Source organism: Nyctibius grandis, chromosome 9 (assembly GCF_013368605.1).
Source record: "Nyctibius grandis isolate bNycGra1 chromosome 9, bNycGra1.pri, whole genome shotgun sequence".
In the NCBI taxonomy this organism is placed as follows: domain Eukaryota; kingdom Metazoa; phylum Chordata; class Aves; order Nyctibiiformes; family Nyctibiidae; genus Nyctibius; species Nyctibius grandis.
Genome location: NC_090666.1, coordinates 16,036,904 through 16,062,807, shown reverse-complemented (window position 1 = coordinate 16,062,807; position 25,904 = coordinate 16,036,904). Strand labels below are relative to the sequence as shown.

Here is a 25,904-nt window from a genome sequence, read left to right as displayed (position 1 = left end):
CTTTGAAGTACACGATTTTGAGAAGTCCCAGAATAAGTTTGCATAAATAAAAACATCAAAATACTAGTTCTCCATTATGTTTTCCTACGTGTTTAGTTACTATGTCCCACAGCATTCTTAAGTTAGCAGCAATTTTATAGCTGAATCCTTTATGATGAATGTTTTAACTGTTACTCAGAGATCATATGAAAAGTTACCTTGGCTTCATTGCTTACAACAGGTTTGACAGGGAACTGAACTTCTGTGGCTTTTAATATTGTATTTTCTTGTAAGATATCTTGCTGTGATTGATTGTGGCCAAATGGCTGAAAAATAAGCACATTATTTTCCTCATGAGAGTTATCCAACTACTTTGATTTCATAAATATTTATGCTATAGTAAGTTGTTGCAGTGTTAACACAAACTACTAACCATTCTGTAAATAAAAAATCAGTCAAGATTTTCTACATTTCTTGCAATGTCAATGCACACCACCAAAACGTAACACAAGTAATTTTCCATGTAGATTCATATCTTCGTGACTGTAATTCACAGCCTACTGGAAACAGGCATGTACACTAAAACTCTAAGATTTTCAAACAACATTTTCCTTACCTTTCTACCATAAAGGCATTGGAAAAAAATTACTCCAACCGACCACACATCAACCTTATTAGAAATCTTTGGTGGCTCTTTGCCAACTACAAAACACTCTGGAGGCAAGTACCTGGAAAACAAAACATGCATCTCAGTGTCTGCAAGTAGATGTATGCCATCCCTAGAACTTATTCAAATATAAAATTATACAAACACTTCACGTACACATCTCTGACCTTTTGACAACTGTACAGTTGCCTTACAACCCACATTCCAACACCTTGCACACCCACCAAAACTGACACTACAGTCTTTTGTATAATCAGTCAGTCCAACAGAGGGTCTATTTCATACAAGCACAAATACTAACATTCTTTACCTAAATCACTAATTATCACTTTGTTTTAAATTGGGATCCTAGGTTGCATATCAACTTTCCTCTATCAGAGCAAGAAAAGATGAAAGCCATGTAGGGCGTTTTACAGCAAGGCCTGGTTAGGAATCAAAGATAATGCAGATAAGGCTTAAAGACCCTTTACCTAAGCTTTTAGTAAGAATGATGACATTAACCAGAGGGGTATATGGTAGAGAAAGGTGATCGCTATTTCCATTCCTATAATCTGCAGGAAGCCATACTTAAAGAACTGAAAGTTGAGGAAGTTCCTGTGCCATTCCCAAATTACAAAAGAACTGGTGAAATGGAACCTCCTCTAAAAGACAAACAAAACCTCCCAAACATATCAATATGTGGGCAGTTAAGTATTATTGACTATAATATATAAAATTGAAAAAGGCCTAAAAACTATTACAGTAACTACAGACCAGACCTTCCTTCATTAATAGCATATAAGGCTTTAAAAGAAGGTGGCTTTTGAAGAAATATTTGTGGAAATGGAAATAAGCAGAAAAATGATATAAGAATGCAACACAAATATTAATTTCACACAGTATCACAAAATCTCTTCTGGAATATTTGTGTACAATTCTGATTACAACATTCAAGAAAAATGAGCTTAAAGTGATGCAAGTGCAAAGAAAGCTACTAAAATGATCTGAAGAATGAAGAGCCTACAGTTCAGGGAAAAAAAACTGAAGGCTATAAAAACACCAAGGAGCAAGTACCAGGAAAGGTAATAACCTACTTCAGGGAGGACAGTGTTGGCACAGGAACAAACAAGTATAAACTGGCCACAAATAAACACAGTCTGTAAATGAGAAGATTAGGTTTCTAATGATCAGAGAATTGAGGTTACAGAACACACTTCAAATCAGATTACTGGGGACAAAACACTAACTAAATTTAATACAAATGTCTGTAAGTTTACAAAAGAGATTACATGACCCAACTGCCTGGAAAGGCAGGTAACTGGACCCAGTGACTGAGGAAATCCCTTCCAGCATTAGGCTGCTGACAGTTTGTGCAATCTGCTCTAAACAGACTCACCCCCCACCTCAAACTTACTCAAAATATTTCCCTCTTCAATTAAGATTTTGGGCTCAGAAAAAGTGTGAATTAGAAACTCAGAGATTCATCATGAACCTATAATGTTCACAGACCTTTTTTGATCTCTTAGTTTACAACACCACTAGTGCCTGTGGCATTTTAGACAAAATCCAAATGTCAAATTTTTTTTAGATACATTCCTATGATAAAAAATTTAAATTGGTGTTTAAATAGGTAAAGCATTAAAAAGAGTAGCAAAAACCTAACACTTCTAAAATGCTTCAACTTGAATAATCGTCTTTTCACAGCATGTGCACATTGGCATTTATGCAGGAGTATGTGTGTTTTCTTTTCTAAAAATTCTGAAGAAAGAGGCAAAAACTTTTATTATGTGCAACTTCCAAATATGGGAAAAACTGCAGAGCAAATGGGAATGACGCTGGCTTCTCTGTTCAGAGTTAGGTTTCAGCTCCCGACTCTGATCTTGCTACAGGCAGAATGAGGAGAGAAAGAGCTAATGAATGCAGAAGTAATAACCTGGCCAATACAGCCTTTCTATTCCACCCACCCTGACAGAGCTACCATGCACCCAGGCTCAAAGAGCTACTGTGCCATGAAGAAGCTGCACCTTCAGAGAGCAAATTCTAGAAATAGCTTTTCTGTAAGCAAGGAAATGCTTATTGTCATTCCTGCTCTGTAGGCAGCTCTAAAACTTCAGGTTTTTGGGCAAGCATGCAAGTGCACACAAAAAACACATCACAGCTGCTGAGCTGTCATTAACCTTTAGGATGGAAGAGTAAATACTCTTTTGTCCTAAGGACATTATCTGCTGGTAATCCCTGCTCTAAGATTTCCAAGGACTAAGCACCCACACTTAATCATCATAGCTCTGTCAAATGTCTTCAACCACCTGCATCCAAAGATTAAACACCTGCTTCTTCAGGGAAAACATGTTTCTAAATCATGATGATCATCTCCACATTTTTTTACATATATATATATATATATATAAAATAAAAAACCAAGCCACACACACTCATGCTCTCTTATCTTACTTGTTATGTTACCATTCTAACACTTGAGAATATCAACATTCACAGTACTGCACAAAAACCTTTTCATTCATGTTAATATTTTTAATCCTAGCTCTCTCTCCAAATTGGCTTTACGAGAGAGCATTTATGAAATCTGAACAATGACCCAAAGTCTAAACAGCAAAATCAAACCAGGCATTACCAGTAAGTTCCTGCTCCCTGTGAAGTTAAATCCATTCCATCCACACCGTAGCTATCATCATCCATTATTTTGGACAGGCCAAAATCAGTAATTTTTATTTCTCCACATGCTGTTCCATCTACAAGAAGGATATTACCTATCCAGGAAAAAAAAAAAATTACCTCAAAACAACTAACAGAATGCTTTATTTTCAAAACCAGGTTCAATTTTCAGGAACATCTAACTTTATGAGGGGTAAGTGACAACTTTACATCATCTTTATATCCTAAAGTCTAGAGTAACTTGACTATGACACATTTCAGTGCAGTCTCAGGAACGCTCTAGGTTATCATCATCATCTGAAACGGCTCCCTCAGCTGGGAGTTGGCTGGACAGTGAGGGAACACCAAAATCTAGTGAGGAAACACCAAAACATAGCAGTATACCAGTTAAAATGAAGTCGCATATTTTTCTGCCCAGAACAAATCCTACACTACATGTTTCAGGGCTTGCATATGCCACAAAATCATGCCAAGAAGTTACTGCAATACAACGAATCTTACTCGTGTGTGTTCAAGTTGTACAATAATTTCTTGATAGAAAAGTTATTTGATGAAGTTCCTCTGAGAATAAAACCTAAAGAGACTAAGAATACATTCTGTACAACTCCATAATATGAGAGAAATCTATATGAACAATTTATTACACAGCAGCAAGCAAACAGGCTGGCACAAGAGTTACATTGCAAACTCCACGCTTGGAAGTGTAGCAGATTAAAGTACATTAAGAATACAAGCATCATTCATGCAAGGTGGTAAAACAAAGGCCATGGATTCAAGACAGAATACATCATTTATGACAATGCTCATTATTCATTGTGAAGAAAACTTCTGTAAAGGCCTGTTTTGAAGTGCTTATGCTGGGATGCTGAAAGTGATCAATTATCTATTTAAATTCTTGTCCTGGTTTGGCCCAAACCAGGCCAATTAGTCTTAGAGAAACCAAGGTCACTGCTAAATTCCTCACTGCTTACGAGTGAAGAGCCGAAGGGGGTTGTACCTGCAGGGAGGAGTGGACGGGGCAGGTGACCCGGGATTGACCGGCAAGGTATTCCATCCCATACATGTCATTCTCACTTTCCTGCTTATCACTAACCCACTGCCTCCTGGAGGTGGGGCCCAGGAGGGAGGGGCCCTCCTGTCTCCCACTGATTGGTACCAGCTTTGCCAAATCTCCAGTTAAAAGCCTGCAGGTGTGATGGCAGGGGAGCTATTGCATTTTGCCCTCTGCCCGTGCTGGGTGGAGCTACTGCCTTTTCCCCTCTGCCTGTACTGGGGGGAGCAACTCTGCCTGAGGAGGATTTCCAAGCTCTTGATCTTGGTTTTGTACATATTTGTATATATTTGGTTATTTCTATTATTATTGTTATTATATTCTTTTTCATTATTATAGTTTATTAAAACTGTTTTAACTTTCCAACCCATAAGTCTCTCTCCCTTTTCCCTTTCCCTTTCCCTTGGGGGGGGGGAGAGGGTTAACAGAGAGCATCTGCCACCTGGTTAATAGCTGGCCCAGCTTTAAACCGTGACAATTCTTTACAGGCTAAGAAATATACAAGAGAAAAACTATTTACATATCAGCATTCCACAATGATCAGACTGGATTGAGCCAACTAATGATCTTATCTGTTTATATTGCTAAATACCAATGTATGTATCTATGTGCTATATGATTTTTTCCTACAAATTTAAATCAAAATAATACAAGGTAGAAAAGTTATGACAAACATTCTTCCAATAAAAAGACAGGATTTTGGCAATAAAACTAGGTTTTCAGTTGTTTACAATAAGCCTGACATACAGAAGATGATTTTGGTGTTTTCAGGCATGAGTTACAAAATAGAGAATTAAAAAAAAAAAAAAAAAAAAAGACATTTTCAATCATATCATTCCTCATTTACCTGGTTTAAGATCATAGTGTATAATAGGGGGCTTGATCTCATTGAGATACCGTAGTGCATTTACTATTTGCATTACAATGGACCTAGCTTCTTTCTCCGACATCAATTTATGTTGCTTGAGATAGAAATCCAAGTCATTGCCTTCACAGTATTCTAACACCGTGCAAAACCTATGGTAGAATTCAGAGAGATGAAATTAAATAACGAATCAAACTTGTCAATCAGAAACAGAGATATGACAACCTAGTTTGATACTGGCAAGTTTAAGAATGGCTGTCTGAATATTAAACTATATGAATGAAATTGTTAACAGAACACATGGCATAACTATTCGCTTATGAAACTTGACATCAATCAGAACATTCATACTCACCAAAAGAGAAAATGCATCCATACTGATGAGAGGTTAAGTTAACAAAAAACCCTTATTTATGTACGCACGTTTCTCAACAAAAAAATATATTCACTATCCCTTAAGATGTGACACAATTTCATGCAAAGAGGTGCAGCCCAGTGACCATGGGCTACACTTAGGCTAATAACACTCCTGATGTTATTTATTTAGTCTTGGAAACTTGTCTAAGGTACAGCAGCCTTCCAGAGCTGCCCTGCAGCAGCCCTTGCTCTGCCCCAAAACATCACAGCACTGCATGTCCCTTTCACCGTCAGGACATCTTGTAGGGCTTGCTAGTTAGGTGTTGCAAAACACCGTTTTCATCACTTTATAGAAGGCCTGCAATATTTAGCTGAGACAAAATTCTGCAACTAGTGTGGGGATTTTTTTAAGTCCCCTTAAGGAAACCCTAAATGCTTTGGCTGAAAGCAAGAACATATTACTTTTGTTCAAATACTCTTCATTTCTGTTTATCTAATATACAGCACTAAAATCCTCGCTAAGTTCTAGAAAATGTATCATTTTATGTACTTACGTATCTGTATCCAGGGAGAAGTAGTCATATAGTTTAACTATCCGGGGGTGATCCAGTTCTTTGTGTATTCTATACTCTCTGCATGCATGTCTAAAAGAAGATGGATACATTAACCTTCTACAATCAATAAAATGCTATTCAATTTAACATATGAAGCGTAAGTCATTAATATTTACTTGTGATAGTTTTCTTTCTTTTCATCCCTCCAGCTTTTGTTAAGCTGGTGAATCTTCACAGCAGCATATCTTTGTTCATAAAGATCAAATGCCTAAAAAAGAAACCCACAAATATGGGAAAGTTATAACCAAAGATGATAAAAATAACACCCAATAAAGAGAGGAAAACAATTGGCATGTAATTCACAAGTCTATTGACAAGCCTATTGTAATGCTACCTCCCCTCCACGGGTTAACCAAACTTTGTTCAACCAGTGTTTAAAGAGTATACCACATAACGATCCTTCTGCTTATTTAGATTTCCTCCCTCTCCCCCAAAATTAAATGCACAAATGTATATGGCTCAAACATTAGATTTAGCAGACCCAATACACTCTACCTTGTATACTTCACTGAAGCCACCTCGGCCAAGTAAATGGAGTAACAAATACCGTTCATTCAACGTGGGATGATCTTTAAACCTCGAGGGAAAAAAAAAATTCATTTAATTCTATTTAAGGTATACAAATAGAGTCTAAAATGTAAACTTCTTAGTATTACTTCTCAAATGGAGTTTTCTTTTTCTAGCAATATCTAAGATGCTGAACAATATTACACCATGTGCAACTTTATGGCACAACCATACAACATGGCCAATTTCAGTACCTTTTGACTATTTATCATACAGATGCTATCACAACACCACTGTCAAACCAGTCAATTCTGGCAAACTTTCTGTTATTTTTCCCCATTTTTAAGAGGCTAAGAAAAGCACCCTTAAATTTACACCTGTGATACAAGGGCTCTCTTGTTGTTGTGACAAATTTTGGAGAAGTCTCAAACGTCAGCATTCTGGAACAGATGAGGAGGATTTACTCCCCATTTCGCCTGAAACATGACCAGACCTGTTGTACATACCTGCCTCTTTTTAACAAAATGGATTTTATATAACGCTAAGAAGTTAACAAACAGCAATATGGGGAAAACACACCAAAGGACTGTATATCTGCTTATACTCTAATCAAAAGCAAGAAGAAAACACTCCTTCCAAACACAAAATGATGCTGCAGGAGAGAGAAAAGGACCATACTCTCTCCTGAAATGTGTAGAAGACAAAATATATCCTTCCATCCAACCAGGGGAAAGGGAGGTAAATACTCATCACATTTCTAGTGCAATGATGAGACAACTACACTCATGAATCTAGGGCTAGCTGCCAATTATACTCCATGGAAAACCTTAAGGTAGGGTTTAGGGCTAGTCTGCAAATAGGTCATCCCATCCTTTCATGTTCTCTACAGCTTTGGAGGTATGGTCATAGATAGTCAAGTATTTGAGGGCAGATGCACCTTCCTGCTTACTGTGCCCCTTTTAAACCTAAAAATTTCCTTTTCCTCACTACGAAAATACATATTTCAATGCTAAAGACATTTAAAAAAAACATAAACAGTAAGTAATGCACTCAGTGTAGAAGAAGTAACAAATTTAGAGGTAGCATCATTAGGCGATTGCTGTCATGTGACCAGTAGCCCAATTCTTTAAAACCACACTCAACAAATTTAGATTCATATTTTCTTGGTCCTTCTATTACATGTATGCCCCTGGTAGGGCTGATCTTGTGAACCTTACCATCTTCCCTCTCCACTGCTGCTTTTACTACTCTATGTGGCTCTCCGTGGCTCAGAACCTGCACCTTGCAGGCAGCCCCATCATCACGTGGGCTCTAAACCCAGACAGGGAAGCCCTAACCCGCACTCTCAACTTGTCCCATTACCCCAGTGCAGTTGTAAAGAACAAATGCAGACATACAAGTTTACCCATCTCTAAACTGGGCAATATTTCCTACTTTTCATTGTCAAGACTGGAACCCCAGACAGGTGAGTTTGCAGTCTACTTTATATTTTGGACACTTGGGGAGGGCGTGCATGGGTAGAGGGATGTAGAGGGGAACGTTGCTAGAACAAGAAAGAGGACTCAACTTTGCACCACAGCTGGAAGCTGAAAACCCAACAGGATCTGAGTCAGCTGCTTCGCTTCAGAATCCTCTCCCTTATCAAATGGCCAAGTTGTCAAGGTGTGTCAGCAAAGACAGCAGGGCCTACAGATCTAAATGACTTCTCCATTGCTTCTGTCTTCTGTATTATGAGCGTAAGCTGCAGCTTAGCCACTTGGTAAAAAACTCCCACAAAAGCATGAACACACAGTTTACAGCTTTTCATTCCATACCATAAAATGTGTCAACACTGACTGCAGAAATGAGCAGTGAAGCTGCAGTATTCTGCTTGTCCATGTCCTGTAACTCTGTCTTCAACTGGGATTGTAATTTGGACATTGTTTATCCCACATACGCAATATTTACACAGTCAAAGCCTGTCATTTTTCTGTGGCATTTATTTCTTCTTGTTGAAAGACCTTTTTTAAAAAAAAAAATCTTCTAATGCAAACACTGACAATTAAAAAAGGTTATCATTTAACCTGCAAAGAACTGCTTGTTTATTTGTTGTAGGACATTTATTTTTAAAAGAAAATATTCTGCCATCGAACTGTAAGCATCAACACCCATTATTTTTCATATCCAAAAAACAAAACTGATTTAGCTATCAATTAGCACTATAGCCACATGGTAACAAAAATTTTCTATATTCCTGCAGGGTAGGTAGGTAAAACAGTTAAGTACAATTTCACATCCTGTTGCTTTAAGGTTCAGAAGTCTTCGTGTATATATAATTCTGTTGTGTCTAAAAAGTAAAAAATAAAATAAAATCCTGAAATCTTAAGGCTACCACTTCATTAACATTTACTAGTGCAGAAAGAAACAAACCCAGTCCCATCATCTCCTTCCCCCTGGTTGCCCATTCCACCCTTGCACTGCTCTCTCTCCTCATGGCAGCATGAGCATTTTCGCAATTTGGGGAAAGAACTAGACCAGGAAATTGATCCGGGGTTAAAATTAATCCAGAAAAAGAAACCACAGGAGCTGGTTTTAAATTGGATCAATTTCCACCCTCTGTTCAGTAAAGAAATGCCATTGCAAGCATGTGAAAGGAAACAGGGCAAGGGCATAACGAAGCAGTCAGGGATAGGCAGAACCAGTTCCTTTCAAGCAACAGTGCCAGCTTAAAGTGCTGGTGAAAGTGTAGTGTTAGTGTTTGTATTCACTATCATGGAAAACAGACCAATTTTTTTAGTTATGTAATTATTAGTTTCAAATCTACATAGTAATAGCTAATATTAAATAAAAATTTAACATTATGATATATTGCCATGGAAGCTGAAGTACAGAGTAACATTTAACATAATACAAAAGACTTTGCAATTGTCTTCTTCCTATTAGGTACCTGTACCTAGTAGGAATGAAATTACAATGCAATAAAACCAAAACTAATTTTAACTGCATCACAAAATCGCTGCTGCTGTGTCAAATCTCCCCACCATTTTCTTGCATTACTGTCAGCTAAGTGAATTCCATTAGGTTCCCTTACAAGTATTTTTTTAGCCTAGTAGTATCATCTAGCAAGTTTCAGCTCTCCTGCACTATAAGACGTGTATTTATGTTATTTCTTGCATATTCAAAAAACCATTAATAAGTTTACCAAATTATAAATAATTCTATTTTTTTTTAAAGTTTAAATAAGTTTGTGTTTAAAATATATGCATAAACAAAGAGAATCAAAGAAAAATTTATGAACAAGCCTCTCTCCTGTAGGTAAAACGTGATTTTAGAGCATTATTTTAAATAGACATGCAAAATTAAGACAGCAGGTCTCTTACTGTGAATTATCTTCATTATTTATTCTTTTCAGTTCTCTTATGTGAAGATTCCTAACTCTTTCCAAACGTTCAAGTTCTGCTTGTATTTCAGCTTCCTCCTGCAAATGAAAAGAATAAAATATAAAAGCTCATTTACTCCCTGTTTGAAAAGAATATTTTTACCCCTGCATCAATACTAGTGGTGATGGAGGAACATTACATTACAAAACCCTGCTGAACTAGAAGAAAGCACTGCTTTTCTCTTAAAGCCAGAAAAATTCAGCAAGATAAGGCAAAAGCCTGTTTCAAGGAACCTTTCTGTCCATGAACCCACAGGTAATGGGATGTTCACAGTTTTGTTCTGCACTGTAGGGATGCTATTTGAAATGAGAGGCAGCTGGGTTTTGTACCTCAGCCAAGGAGAGAAATTATCTGGGAAGCGGTCTGAAACTGATGTACAAAGACGAAAAAAAACGAGATACGTGCAGTTATAGATTTTGTACAAACTGACAAATTAAGAAAATATGTTTAAAATATTTTGAGGCTGAAATGCAAACCAAAAAAAGAATAAAAGAACAAGTCATTACAGCAGAAGCGTTCTTAAGGCGTTGATATGAGACACTAAAACCAAGCTAATTTAAAAAGATTTTTTCTTTTATATCTTCCGAAAATTACAAATGTAGAATGTGTATTGCCTAAGATTTTAAGTGCAATTTCAACAGAAGCATGTCAGGTACAAGCACATTCCCTAAGTAATTTCAGCACTTAAAATTATCTCATCTTTACACTACATATTAGAGAACACTGAAATAGTTTTTTATTCAGATTCTCTAAAAAAGTAAAGAACTGACGATGACCAATTTGTGGAAATCTATGTATCTATACTCCAAGTGAAAAACATATACTCATTGAAAGACACTGCAGAAAGGGTTATATTGATTTCAGAGCTAGGACCTCTAGAACTTAAAGTTTGAATAAAAGGGAGACAAAATGAGTCGATACCAGAAAGCTCATAATTATGGAATTATTCTAGCTGAAAAAGAAGGCCTGGCATCTGATACTTATTTTTTTAGTAGCAGTGCCAGTGGAAGCAGTGCCCCACATCATCTCTTGTTACCTTGGCACAGCCTCTTGTACAGCCACACAGTGAACCAAACTAGAAAACTAAACTAATCAATCTTTTCTTAAAACAAAAAAAAGCAAGCCTCAGAAGATACGTATTTGGTTTTTGAAGGAAGCTAGATCAGTTCTCCAATTCAATTTATACTGTGACTGCACAACCTGGTGGTAAAAGCAACAGGGCAATGAGTCATGGCACAAGGGGATGGAGGCAGAAGTCAGAAGAGGAGAGAGAAAATGCTGTAAAGCTGGTATTTCCAAACATTGTATATCGTAAAACCACATCCTGAAACAACAACTGTATTTATGTAATTTAAAATACAGATTAAATGACCACATTTCCAATGAGTTGAGGAGTCCAGACTAGATTATTTCAGTGGATATCCTGAATCCCTCCCCATAAGCTAAGGAAAAAAACTCTTATCCCAGAACAAGACACTAGATGAATCTCCATTCAGAAAATGAAAATAAAATTCCTAATAATTTAAAAGCTGGACTAAGTAACACTAATCTGCTAGCAGATCTGGGTGGACCTTTTGTTTTTCCTAACATATAATGTCCAAGGGTTTTTTTTCCCCCTGTTTGTACAATGTTACACTCTTTTTTTTTTTTTTTTTAATGTTTAGATTCAGCCTTGCAGTTCTCTGCTAAACACCCTGAAATGATATGCAGTTTGCCATAACCCAATAGTCCTTTATAAAGAATTCTAGCCCTTCTCCCCCCACAATAGGCCACACACTTATACACCCACAATTGTCTATGTTCTTCCCAAAGGCTGACAAAAAAAAAAGAATCCATCAGTTATGCCTCTTTTGGGCTTTTTTTGTTCATATATTATGCAATTCAGTGGTTCTCAAAATGTGGTTCATAGGCCAGTGTTAGTCCAAAGAGAACTGGCTGGTTGCATTGTTTCCAGCTGTTATTTAGGACACTCAGGCTGTGAATACCTTTAAGCAAGAATAAACCAGCTTAGCTGCCTCAGGTCACTGCTATATAAAAGGAAGTGAGAAAACAAGAGCCTCTCTCCAGGACCCAAAGCTGCTAGCTGGAAAAGAATTTCCTGGGGAGCAGAAGGAAAAGAAAACTGGTAGTGGCAGCATGTACAGGGCATCAAAAATAAGAGCACCAGGAAAGCATCTGGAGAGTGAAAAGGAAGAGGAGCAGACAGCAAAATAGCATATGCAGAAGGAAAGAAGAAAAAAATGTAACCTGCAAAGAAGCGCTACAGAAGAAATATAGCCACGAAAAAAGAAGATAACAAAATTGTTTTCCTTAGTTAACGACAAAATCTGTATCGCACGTAAGAATGAAAATGCAAGTATGTGTTTTTATTATTATTTTCAGATATATTCAAACATGATTTGCTAAGAAATAACATTTGTTTCCCCTCTGGCATTTACTCAAGGAAGTTCCTTCTTATTCAGAGTACCCCAGCACTGATGCTCAAGGTTAAAACAAAATTCAGGTATTAAACAACTTTATAACAGCTTCCTTCACATGTCACTTGAAATTTCCATTAGGCTTCAAAAAAGTTAAAGCATGGGAAAAAAACAACAGAATTTCATAACAATTTCATGTGAAGCTGGTGCTATTTCTAAAGCATTAACAACGAAGAACTATGTGGGCTGTCTACTTCATTAGTGCCAACAAGTTTATATGCAGATTCCCTACCACAGATTCGAGTACTGTCTTGTCATATTCTTTAAAAAGAGCATCAGGATTCTCAAGGGGCCCAGTTCAGTTTATTATAGTAGGATTTATAACAGGTGACTTGTACATTTGAAGAGAACAGGCCTGAAACAGACTCTTGCAACATTTCAATGGGAAAAACACCATGACCTGTTTTGACTGAACATCTCAAGAACTAGTGCTCAGCAGATAAAGGTACTTTCCTTTCACACTCGTTGAGATACTTCTGCCTGCTTCAACTGTGATTCCTTTTCACAGGTTATTCCTCAAAAGCTTTGTTTGAATAAGCAATAGTTTGTTAGTATCATCATCTCATGACACAGAATTATTAGAATGACGGGCTTCAAGAAAAAAGTACTGCTGTTTTTTTTTCAAAAGTCAAAAACTGGAGTAAAATATCTGACTGCACAAATAATTTAAGATACAGAGAAAAGATTTTCCATAAAAATAGAAAAGTTACATTCTCTCTTGCAATAGGTAGTATGGTAACTGTAACACGTGAAGTGGATACTGTAGATGATCAAAACATGATATTAATTCAGAAATACAATGCTGTGTAAATTGGACCTTTTTAAAGGTCAAAAAGTAACATAAAAAGCCCATATATCAAACTTGGCTGACTCCACTTCCTCAGCTCTGAAACAAGAGCAGTATTGGTGGCATCATCACTGTTACCACTGTTAGAAGGATTCAAGGAATCAGTACAGTGTTACACTGGATGGACTCACTACTACTCCCCTGTACTCCCAGTGTTCATAGTAAGTTGCACAAAGAAAAACCCCACAAACAAAAAAGAAACCACTCTTAGGCATAAAATTGCACAGCACTTTTATATAAACAGTATTATGTTTTCTAATCAGATAGCTCTCAACAAGCCCTCTCCTTATTTTGATAGTACTAGTTTTTATGGTTTTGGGCAAGGTAAAAAAAAAAATCTTAAAATAACAGACCATATACATACCTTTTTGAGATGTCCTAACCGAAGTTTGAAAATTTCTTCCTGTTCGTGATACTCTGCTAGAGTCAAACTGAAAAAAAAACAAAACCAAAACAAGCATGTAACTATCGCTTTTACATGTCAGTAAACAAAACAATAGCATTCTTGCTTAAATACTACAGTAAATACAGTATCTTACATTAATTATTTGCTACCACAATACTAGGGTTACATTTCTGAACCACCTGAACATCTTGGTTTGTAATTTCAGGGTCAAAACATACTTACAGAATGCCTCTGTGTCTGGCATTCTGGAATATTAACTGTCTGGACCATTTCTGTTTTCTCAGATAGCCTGTTAGATTTTCTGGGTGGATCCTGAATCATATCACCATCCCAGTACTTCAGCTGATTCTACTCCACTGCTTGGTTCTCAACTCTAACGCTTAATGAACAAAAGGATGGAGATCCAGAAACGAACTAGACAAGACTGGTAACACTGGATTTTTGAGCTGTGATTTAAAGAACGTAGTGCAAGACCATACGTTCCAAGTTCATTAACACTACATTTTGCATGAGACCAAAAATTCAGTTTTGAACTGGCATGCGACTCTTCTTCTTGTTCTCTTTTCATCTTCCTTTGAGAAAAGGTTCCTGGCTACAACTAATTCAGTGGTCCCACACTGTCTGTAGACTCGTTAGGACACAAAGTCAGTTATCCAGAGAATCTAGACTGTTCATACGAATTAGTAACCAAGAAACCCACGAACTGACTGCATGCATTATCCATCTGACAAATGAACAAAAAAGACACAGAAGACAAATCACCAACGAAAAGAAAACAAAGAGACTTCAAGTTCCAGAGAAGAAGCCATATGCATATGATGAAGGGGAAACAGGGGATGGGGAAGGAGAAAGAGATACGGCCTCCTTGAAAGGATTCACACAAATCCCTACACACATATTAAAACTAAACATTTTCTTGTTTTGCCTAGATCTACTATTTCTTGCATGATGCACAGCTAAAACTAATAGCATAATACATTTTCACAAAGTCTGTATTTCAGCGGATTCATTTATCAACTGCTTGAGAATGTAAGTTACACAAAGCATTTAGAAGGCTATACATGCTGTTTCGCATTGCAAGTCTAAGGAACTAGAGTGTCTTGAGAATCACCAGTAGTTTCTCCAGAGATGAGGGACACCAATTCAGATTTCTCTTACAGCAAATGCCAACTTTGATAAAATCTGCAGAAATCTAATAAACTATAAGACTTCTTCCTCCCTTTTAAATTTGGATTAAGTTCGCCATAGTTTTCAGAATTCTAAACCCTGTATTTATTGGGTCTCAAAAGCTGTTAATAAAAGAGCGCATCTTTTCAGGACAAAACCTGGTGGTTCTGAAGCTTTCATAGAGTCCTTTCCTATTCCTGATTTCACAAATACTGAATTTTGCTGCCCCTTTTCTGACTTGGCCAAGACAGAAGATTGAGTTGACCAGATATTATCCATGAATATTAGTAAAATCACTGGATTCTTTTTTGAGAATCTCCAAAAACCTGGAAACAGCTTCACAAGACTCTAGTTATTTCATTAACCTTCTGGTCTATAATATATAGAAAACACTCAGATCAGGTGACAAAAGCACCCATGACCACATCCTGTATGAATCTGAGAAGGAAGCGATCCTTTCTTTTAAGAAGCATCATACAAAGTTACCCTGCATCTTTTTTTCCTTCCTACTGGAATGTAAAGCAGCCTTGTATTCCAGTCAGCTGACATCCCCAAACACTCTGAAGGCAACAGAGTGAGGAAATTTGCCTCTCCAAGAAAGGCAAAAGGTCCCTTAGTACCAGATTTTGGGACCGAATGTTTATATTCTTTTCCTGGCAGAATCTCCTCTGGGTTTAGACAATTTATGCTACATCTTAAAAGAGGACACATTAAAGCAAATGTGAAATGGGGTGTCTCAATAGCTAGGAAAGCTGGCGATGCATTCCCTGTACAGTCCAAACAACAGCAAGAAACCTAAGAAAACAATGCTCTAATTCCTTCTCTAATACATCTGCTAGACCTATCAAAGAGAGCATCAAGGCCATGCTGGACAACTCACAGCAGCATCCCTGACATTTTTTCAATACTTCTACACAAACAGCCAACTACTCTAACATGGATTAAGTTCTGAATTAAAAAAGGCAAAGGATCCATGCCAACACACGTGTATGAGTCTGAATACTATTCTTTCCAGATTCTTGTCTGCAGTATAAATTACACGTTTGTGCATTTCCAGAAACGCAGACAGTAAAGTTTGTCTTTCTCAGGAAGAACAGTATTTAGGTGGCTTAGCAAAGCTGAACCACAAGTAAAATACATCGAAAATACAAAGTTTATGACATGACCTTCCAGAATTTTCACTGAACACTGAGAGCCCTAAAAACCATAGAACCCCTGAAAAACTTACATAATATAGGAAATCTGGTCCTTTTTATAAAACCTGAGCTATCTACACAGAGATATGACAAAGTGCCTAGACAGCTTTAGCAAGTATTCCCTTCCAAAAAGTTCTTAAACAGCCCTCTTGAGCACAGAGCACAAGTTAGAGGTCATATTGAAAACATTAAGATTCGAAGTCACTCTTTCCATGTTTCATGCTAAATCCCAATAAATGACTGTTTTCCATTTTTCTATTTCCTTACAAATCTAACTCTATTAGAGGCACAGCATGATTCACAGCAATTTGAAACTGCTGTTACTGACCACCACATTTTGAAGGAAGGCGTATAAGACACTGAACTGTACACAGATGTAGTCACTTTGGATTTTGTTCATTTACTTAAGAAAAACAAAACTTTATTCCCTCATATTCAGAAACATTTACTTTTTTTTAAAGTAGGAGTTTATTACTTTTTACCTATAAATATACTGTACTTTATATTCATATTAAAATAGCATACGACAAATAGCAGTAAAACAATGACAGTGTGCATGCTGTCTGTTTTCTGGCCATAGGCCACCACCTCACTGCACAGACTGAAAACATCCACCCTAGAGACTGCTTCCCATCAGCCCATCACTTCCCACCTGCATTCACCTGCCGCCTTTTGCAGGGCAGTGGCACGCTGGAGGCACCTTCTGAAAACAGAAGTCACCTACGAGAAACCATCATTTCCCACAGAAAGGGTTGCTCCTCCATGACCTGAGACACACAGGTCTCATCAGATGCAGTGGAAGAAAGGTTGAGGAGCACAGGAGAGGGATGTCAGCCAGAAACAGACTACTGCTACCCACTAAATGCACTTAAGTTGGATACTGAAGCTTGAGGCTAATCTGAGGAGCATTGGGGAAGAAGGGCGGCAGGGAGTACGTTGCATGAATTAATCTGGTAACAGTCTGGTCCTAACCATGACCTTTTCTGCTCAAAATTACTGTGCAATAAATGCTGTATTTTAACTGTCTACAGCCAAACGAACTATCATACACATGCAATGAATTCCTGAAATTCCCAAAAAAGGCACTGGATGTGTTCTGTGCATGTAGTGTAATTTTCCTGTGATGTGTAGGGCCACAGTGTGCCACCTTTAATTGTCGCTGGAAGAAAGTGGACAGCTTACCTGGCCCAAAAAGGCTTCATTATCACCAAGTTAAACATTTTTTTTATTAGTAAAAATAGCCTTCCAGTCATTTAACAATGTTTTCACAGACAAATTTCAAAGGCTTTGACACAGTATGCACGGGTAGACATAACCAATCTTCTTTGCACTCTTCCTCACAAGTTCAGACAAAGCCTTCTGTGATCAAAACACTCTTACTAGTGCGTACAGACAAGACAAAAAAAACCAAAACGGTAATGTGTTCCTTGGTCTTCTTGACAATCACACCTGCCACATTTACAACCATCTCTCCTCCCACCTTTTCCCAGCTGAAAAATAATCCTGGATACATAGGCACAGCAGAATGCGGCCATGCACCCAAACAGCCATACACACATCCAATACAAGTTTTTGGCTTCAATTTCTGAAGCACCCCTTTTTCGGTCCAACCTTATTCTCACTCTAGTTCCTCAAATTTCTACAAGGATGGGCAGACGCTGACCAAGTCAAGGCCTTCCATGAGGTCTTTTCTCCCATTGTTTCCATGTTTGCCTTAGAAAGAGACTGCCTCAGGAAAGGAGCTGTCTTTACTTGTCCTGTAAAGTCCAGACACATTGTTGGCACTTCAGCCTGAAGAAGTTTCTGAAAATATTTTTATTTGTTCCATACAGAACAGAATGCTCCCTCTAAATGATGCATTTGTTCAGCTACAGTAACAAACTCTGCCAGCTCCCTCTGCTCTCCTATTCCAAATGGCATGCAGGGGCAAGGATGCATGCAGACCCCACTGAGGAACTGGGAAGCAGAGGAAGAGCTGACTGGGAAGTGAACATAACTGACATGGCTGAAGCTGCACAAGAAGGACTACACCACCTAAACTAAATAAAATGTTGCTCCTAGAAACAATCATCTAGTGAAATAAGAGCTGCTCCCAAGAAGTGGGACTAGCATTATAATCTCCAAAGAATTTGGAACAGAGTTTTCAAACAGATTTTTGCAGGGCCAAGGCAGCAGCCTCTACTTCAGATAAATGTTTTTTCTTTAAATAAATTTCAATTCATTCCTTTCATGTAAGACTAATAAAATTACTTTGCTCAGTAGAAAAGAGATTTCTCAAAATTGAAACTACTTTTTAGTTTTGGTTTGGGCCACAAAAAGGGAAAAAATGATGGAAAACCAGGACAGTGTTTAGACTCATCTGTTGCACGTTATTTAAACATCAAACCCACCATTCACTCACAGGACACTGGCAGATGGTCACTTCTACACTAATAACTTCAGTGCAAAAATTTTGCTTTTAAATTCATATCAGAGACCATAGTATATTCAGCTAAACTAAAACAATACCCTTATTAAGAATGCCTCAAGCAACGCCTTCAATACGTTTCAAAACAGTTAATACCTGTTTTCAGAAAGGGCTTCAATAATATTGCTTGTTACAAAGCTATAGATCATTTTGTCTTGTCAATACCTGCAGCTGGAGACATTTTCTACAGCAAACAACGCAGTGGTAAAGACACTTGTTGCGAACAACTGCTAGCAAGTTGTTTGTTTGAAAAAGATCTGCCTAATCACTTGCATATATGTTGAACTGATTTACTAGTGGTTTAGTTCATTAACCTCAAGCAGCTCTGCATTTCCCCATGCCTCATATAAACAGAACCTCTTCCATTTGGCTATACTAATTAAGATCATTACTTTTGAAGTAACGCAGGAACAGCGATAAGCACAATGTAATAGGAGGTAATCACATACAGCAGATGACAAATTTACTCTAAAACGGAAGTGCACAATTAATAATTGTTCTACCAAGATACACAAAACATATTTAACTCTGTACTGAGAAGCAGAGAGGAGTCAACACATAATACTACTATACAAAATTATAATGAATCCTAAATACAAACATTTAAAAAACCCTTTCGAGTAAAGGCCCAAGAGGATGATGCGGCTTAATGACTCTGTGATCTCAGGACACATTACAGACCTTGTCAAAGGTCTGAAACAAAATTTATAAGCTTACCGTATAGGCAAGCAATCTCATATCTAGATTATAGAATGCTCAAATTAGGATACTTAAAGGCAAAAGAGTTTTGATTCAGTAACAGCTTACATTTATGCTAGCTTTAGATACAAAGGGGCAATTCTGATTGTTTTCTTGGCCATTCCATAACCAGCAAGCGTTTTCATGTGCCATTTAACATGTAACTGGTTAAGTCAAATGAAATGAAAATTTGAAAAGTTTTTAGTAATTTGGAAATTATTTAAAACTGCATAACACCAGTAAATATTCACAAGTCTATTACCAGGAATTTATCTTGTCCTTCTTAATAATTAGAATGTCTTCTGTATTTTTTCCCGAATGTATATTTTATCACCTCCTAATGCAGCAATGAGATTACGGAAATTTAACATGAATGAAGACATGGCCAAAAGCTGGCAAATTAGAAGTTCTGGAATTTTTCAGGTCTTTTCCATTACTTAAATGTTATTTTTAATAACAAGAGGTACTACATTCAAACAAAAAGGTATTTTTAACATTACAGTATCTCTACTGTACTATTCAGATGTATTAATTATGTTCTAAGAAGAAGTAACATAGGCACTAAGTATTACTAAAGAACCAATGAGTGATGACTCCAGCTTTCTACCAAAAGACATTAGTAACACTAATCAAGATTTGCTTACATTGCCAGCCTTACTACTGTATTTTCATGATATTTTTTGTCACACTTAAACAATTTCACAATGTGAACTTCAAGAATGAGGCATTATGCAAAACATATGCAGCTGTCTTCAAACTGATGGTCCAAACATCTGTATTTTGCAGATCTAACCAGAGTAACTTATTTACTCCCCACTCCCAGAGGTATAAATTACTACCTCCACAAGTGAGAGGTGACAGGTGACCATGTTCAACACATGTAGCCTACTTCTGCAAAGCAAAACAGATTGATCTGTTAGTCTTTTTAACTCTAGTTATTTACTTTTTATTTAAGTTGAGTAGGAACAGATAAACTATCAGCTGCAGTCTCTTAGCATCAAGGGCAATAACTAGTATCTCCAAGCAGCAACTTCTTAAAATACCCAAATTAAATGTCAAGAACACATCTGTCTGTGCCTTGAATTACACCATTTCTGTCTGCAGGAAAAAATGTCACTTGAAAAATGGAGAATTCTTAGATAGCTCTCAATTTTTATATTTAAATTACAAAAAATTTCAACATTGTCAATATGTGAAATGAGATCAGTAACTTCTGACAGTTGCTCTCAGGATCCAGCATTTGGAAGGGAAAAAAAAATTTTTTTTCGTTTCTTTTTAGACACATTTTCAAATATTAAAGGCTGAAAAAAGCTTTTCTTGTCAGCTAAAGACTGTTATATGAAAAATGAAATTATCTCTAACTAAAGGAAAGGCTCCTAAACCAATGTGGGTCTGGAAAAGTTCAATAGGTATCAGTGACATTACAAAAGTAGGAAACCAGAATAAGGACTCCTCTAGATCATGAAAACAGAAGGAACATTGCATAAACGCAGAATGGGCCTTTCTCCGGTGACTTTACCAAAAATAAATTGGGCAACTGTATGAGATCTTCATAGGCAGTGGTGCAAATTTCCCTAACATCAGCAAGTCCTTCAGTGAGAATATAGCTGCTGAATATACTGAGTGTCTTTTTATGCTGTTATTTGAATAGAACTCACACAGACAATATCTGAGAATTTATGTAAAAGACTGATTGAAATGTTAAACTTACAGCTGTGGTAAATTGGGTCTAACAAAGGGATCGTTTTCTGCCCCATTCACAGCTTTATTTTTCCTCTGCTTGGGTTCAGAATTGGCAGATGGTGCCTGAGAATTATTTGTAGTTGGAGGCTTTCGCTTGGCCAGGAGCTTTCTTTGCCTTTCAATGTCTTCCCTTTGTTGATTCACCCATTCTTGCTGCCTGTAAACCCCAAAAAAAGCTTTATTAAAGTTTCATCATTTTGCATTTTTTGAAGAACTATCTTTTTAACTGATAAAGCATTAAGAAATTTTTAGAAAACTTGCTGTACATGTGAAAATGTTTCCTGGGAAAAAGAACACCAATTTTCCTCATGAGGGGGAAAAATTTAGCTAAAGTTTTGGCACAATTTACTTTTGAAAGACATGGTGGGTTTTTTCAGAGTTTGGGGTTGTTTTGTTTTTGAAAGTGTTACACATGATTTCTGCACTAGAAAAAGAAAAAAATGTATCTGAGCTGGTGCACACCTTCTTTTATACTGTCATACGAAATGTAACAGAGTCAGTAGAGAGTACTTAATTTTTATAGGCTAAATACTGAATTTGATCTGACTGTTCCCAAATAAATCATCAGTTTGGTTGTATGGCAAACAATTACAGCTTTTATGCAAAACACATATACAGATTGTTTTTCAGATTGTCTTAAAAAAACAATGCCCTAGGCAATCACATAATGCTAAGACTACATATTGCCTTTCAAAAACTAAAATCTTGGTGAATTACTTTTTTTTTTTAATATATATATATATGTATATACGTACCTCCAAAGACTGAATCAGACTTGTTACCAAATAACACCTTTTGAGGCATTGCATAATTATTTTACCACTATCTCTGATGGTCTCCCAGTGCCCTTTTCCTTGGCCCCATCTCTGCTGAAATACCTGTTGCAGCAGCACTTTTCCAGGTGGCTGCTTTCCCCCATCCACTTGCACTACACCCTCTCTGAGGCTACCAGATTCACCACTCCTCCTTCATGGCACTGAGGAGCTGGATGCCTGAAAAAGCTGCTACAGTGATGGATGCGCAGACAGCATCTATGTGACCAATGAGAACTTCACAGACCTCATCTGCCCCAATAATCACCAATGATACATGATTATCATGCATATCACTGGCTCAAAAAAATCACTGATTTAGTTTTATACCTCTTTCTACCAGCTGAGCTGAATAATTATGTGCTGCTCATTTAGTACATTCATGCTTTTATAAGGATAGTTAAAAATCAAGTGAAACTAAACTGTCTTTCAAAGACATCCAGCCTGAGTATTCTCTTAGTTGATTAAAGGAGTTCTGTACTGTGTTCTTAGTCTTCAAAAGGCAAAGCAAAATACAATGTCTGAAAAGCCACTCCAATCCTAGAACCTTAGTAATAAAAAAATCCACTAGAGGGAACTAACAATTAGTGAGAATTTTAAGAACATAGCATTGACTAACTTCACAAGATTTTGAAATGCAAAGCCATCTGTCCACTGTTCAGTAAATGAAGCACCATGACGAACTGTTGTAAAATGCCCCAGGCGTAATCTGTCTTGCATGCTCTTCTCTCTGCTTGCCAGCTTTTCCTGTGTGCTCTAAGAAAATAAAAAAATTCGAACACTTTAGTGTTACTAAATATGAATAAAGTCAGTAAAACACTCAGGTTTTTTCCTCCAACAGCTTTCTAAGAGAGAGATAAAAGGAGAGTAGATGAAAATATCTTTTATTACTTTACTCCATTTATTCTAATTTCTGCAGAACTCAAACATCTGCAGTTGTCAGGATTGGTACTAATGACTATTTGCACACAAAAAATGCCCTGAGTTTCACTCAGTTTTCCTATAAAGTTCACTGTTCTTCATAATTAACAAAACATTTTATTTGTAAATACAGCAAAACTGGTAGAGTATCAGCATCATACAGGAATATTATGTCTGTACATGTCTACGAAACTAAATGAGCCTGCTCAGATATCAGAAAGAGTGCACCTACTATACTTAGCCTGGGAACTCCCTTGACAGAGCATCCACGTTACTGCTTGTACCAAACTGACTGAGCTCAGGAATCTCTATGTGGGAATGCACTGCAGGTAGACTTACCTGCAACCTGATATTCACTTGCAGTAACAGAATCAGGTGCCCTCAGAACCAATCACTACCACCACAAGCATCCTAGTCTGCTTCAGCACAAGAAGAGTGAGCACTGTGAACACTGCTGATGGACAGAAACTTCTTTACTTGTTACAAATGCTTGCTTCTTAAGAGATGCCCATGGCCCAAAACCACCACCCCCCCCAAAAAAGTAAGAAGTTGACAGAATTGAGGATCTTTGTGCAGACTTCTAGACTGAAGAGGTATGGCCTTTCACGAAAAATGGTCTACATGATATTCTCAGTCTGAAGGTGCCCACCTAGCATCATGCTAAACAGATCTGATGCATCTTTTCCCAGCATACCCCTCATGCTGGAACTTACAAAGGACTGCAATAATTTATTTATGGCATGCTAGTGAGGAAACTCTCCCTCATCCTCCAACGGATCAGTTTGTGCCCTTGTATCTGACAGCAGCATCCATTAGCTAGTGTTCGTGAAGAGACTTGGCTGTTTACCTTAAACTTTTCTGTATCCTAATTTGTAATAAGCTGTTTTTCTATTCACTTTTTGTTAATTTTTTTTTAAATAAGGCTATTTTAAAGAAGAGGGAGAGAAACAAGGTATCCTTGTCTGTTACAAAATTGCTATACTGTAAATATAATTAGCATTAAATTTGAAATAAATATTTCATAGTAGTATGAAGGTAAATGGTCACCTTAACTTCCTTGTTTCCGTTAATTCTGAGCTAACATAGCATTTTATCATTTTACATCAAAAATTATCTCAGCCACTTAAGTGTCTCACAAAGAGATTTTATCCAACTCCTCTCCACAACAGATTATGTTCAGCATTTTTTTCATCCACTGTAGTCTTATTCTTAAAGTTTGTCCAGAAAATTTGCCACATACGAAATTCTCATCTTTCATGCTTTGCTATATATGAATTACTCATGATAGGAAACCCCCCCTTCAATTATAAAAGGCACATTTTCCACAATCTGAAAAAGGCTCAACATTTTATTCAGCCTATTCAGGCTTACAAAAACACTTAGTGCCAGATAGAGACCATGCATATGAAGTTTCAGTGTCAGAGACCGATGCGAAAAAGTTAAAGTGAAAATGAAGGAATCATAATGGAGTTCTACAGCACCCTCACAGTTTTTAATCACAAAGATTTTAAAAGCAGTAAACTTACCTTTTCAATTAGAAGCTTCTTGCTCATTGAAATACATTTGTTTAACCTTTCTTTATATTTTTCAAGTAGCTTTTGTTGTTCATCTATTTGTCTTCTAAGATCACAGTTAGCCTAATAAATATACACAAAATATGAAAAGATGTATCAAAACATTTTTTAATCAGCTGTCACAGAAAATAAAGGTATCTACCTTCACATGACTAAAGGAACATGCATAAACATGTATATATATATATATAGGCAAAAATCTCATTTCACAGATCATTCTACAGGATGCCTTGCTTCTTTTTTACTTCCTTTACACTGAGCTGCATTCTGTATTATAGAGCATTCAGCACATATATAATATATAAAAGCATTGTACCAATCACTTTTCCAGCCCTCCTTAACTGAAAGTTTAATTTAGCTCTGGATCCTTTATATCTAATTGCTGAAGTCATGTGAAATCTTAACATTTTTCATTTAAAAGGAAACAAAAAATTCACAATGATAGAAGTTTCAATTACCTGAATAGGAAGTTTAACAAGTTCCCTACGTTCCAATTATATTTAACTTACTACCTTAAACAAAACACAGCAATATTATTTTGTTTAAAAGTAAAAATTTTTTTTCTTTAAAAAGCTTAGGTTTGTCTATCCCACACCGTTGAACATGTGCTAAAACAGTCTACATGTACAATTTTATAATGTGTGATTGTACAGGTTAATATGTACTCGTCCACATATAAACACTAAAAAGACTATGACTTGTGAATACAGGTTTTTTTGTTTCGTATTTCTATGTATCACCTCTACAACGCTTTTTTCAAGAGCACAAGCATTAAGATTTTTTTCTTGAAAACAGGTCTTAGAGCACAGTATAGTATAGGTTTCTTACTAAAAGTAGTTATTTATTGCCCATAAGAATTTCCGTCACAATCACCTCCATTCTGAAACTGCCAACAGGTGTCCCACTGATAACTGCTATTCACAATGAGAACAACAAAAAAACACCTGTTAAGTTTATAATATAATTTCACTTAAGGAATTAATCAACTGCCTGCAAAACAGCATCAGCTTTCTTTGTACCTTCAGAAAGTCTATAAACATATTTAATCATTAACAAGCTGTAGCACAGAAGCAGAAAAAAAACCTTATGCATTTTGGTTTATAGACTTCTCGGATTTTCAGAAAAAAAAATTACAAAATTAAAAATTCGTTTCACCTTTTAATTTAGGTAACTCCAGGGTAATTTTTAAAAACAAGGATTATTCAAACATTTAAAATATTTGCTCAGATTCACTGTCTGTTGTTCTGAATAAGTATCTTTACACCATGTCTAACACTTACCCTGAGTAAGTCATCTATACGACCTTCTTTCTTTTCCAAGTCTTGATTTTTATTACTTTCTAGTGCAGCTAATTTCAGCATTGTGAGATCAGTCTAAAAAGAACATTTTGAAATATTTATCCTTTCCTTTAACAATTACAGCATTATTCTTCTCATGTTTGTTAC

At 36.7% G+C, this 25,904-nt stretch overlaps 1 protein-coding gene across 2 annotated transcripts in view; it reads right to left on the bottom strand.

The window, feature by feature from the left end:
• TLK1 (tousled like kinase 1) overlaps positions 1 to 25,904 on the bottom strand; it is an 82,373-nt gene that overhangs the window by 10,630 nt on the left and 45,839 nt on the right. For both annotated transcript variants that reach the window (XM_068407349.1, XM_068407348.1), the window contains exons 8-20: positions 25,740 to 25,832; positions 24,412 to 24,522; positions 22,584 to 22,720; positions 21,121 to 21,309; positions 13,800 to 13,866; positions 10,052 to 10,149; positions 6,681 to 6,762; positions 6,302 to 6,393; positions 6,126 to 6,215; positions 5,197 to 5,366; positions 3,258 to 3,393; positions 596 to 707; positions 198 to 305 (exon numbers count right to left, since the gene is read on the bottom strand). In XM_068407349.1, the coding sequence (XP_068263450.1) occupies positions 198 to 305; positions 596 to 707; positions 3,258 to 3,393; positions 5,197 to 5,366; positions 6,126 to 6,215; positions 6,302 to 6,393; positions 6,681 to 6,762; positions 10,052 to 10,149; positions 13,800 to 13,866; positions 21,121 to 21,309; positions 22,584 to 22,720; positions 24,412 to 24,522; positions 25,740 to 25,832 (1,485 nt within the window). The remainder of the gene's footprint in view (positions 1 to 197; positions 306 to 595; positions 708 to 3,257; positions 3,394 to 5,196; positions 5,367 to 6,125; positions 6,216 to 6,301; positions 6,394 to 6,680; positions 6,763 to 10,051; positions 10,150 to 13,799; positions 13,867 to 21,120; positions 21,310 to 22,583; positions 22,721 to 24,411; positions 24,523 to 25,739; positions 25,833 to 25,904) is intronic.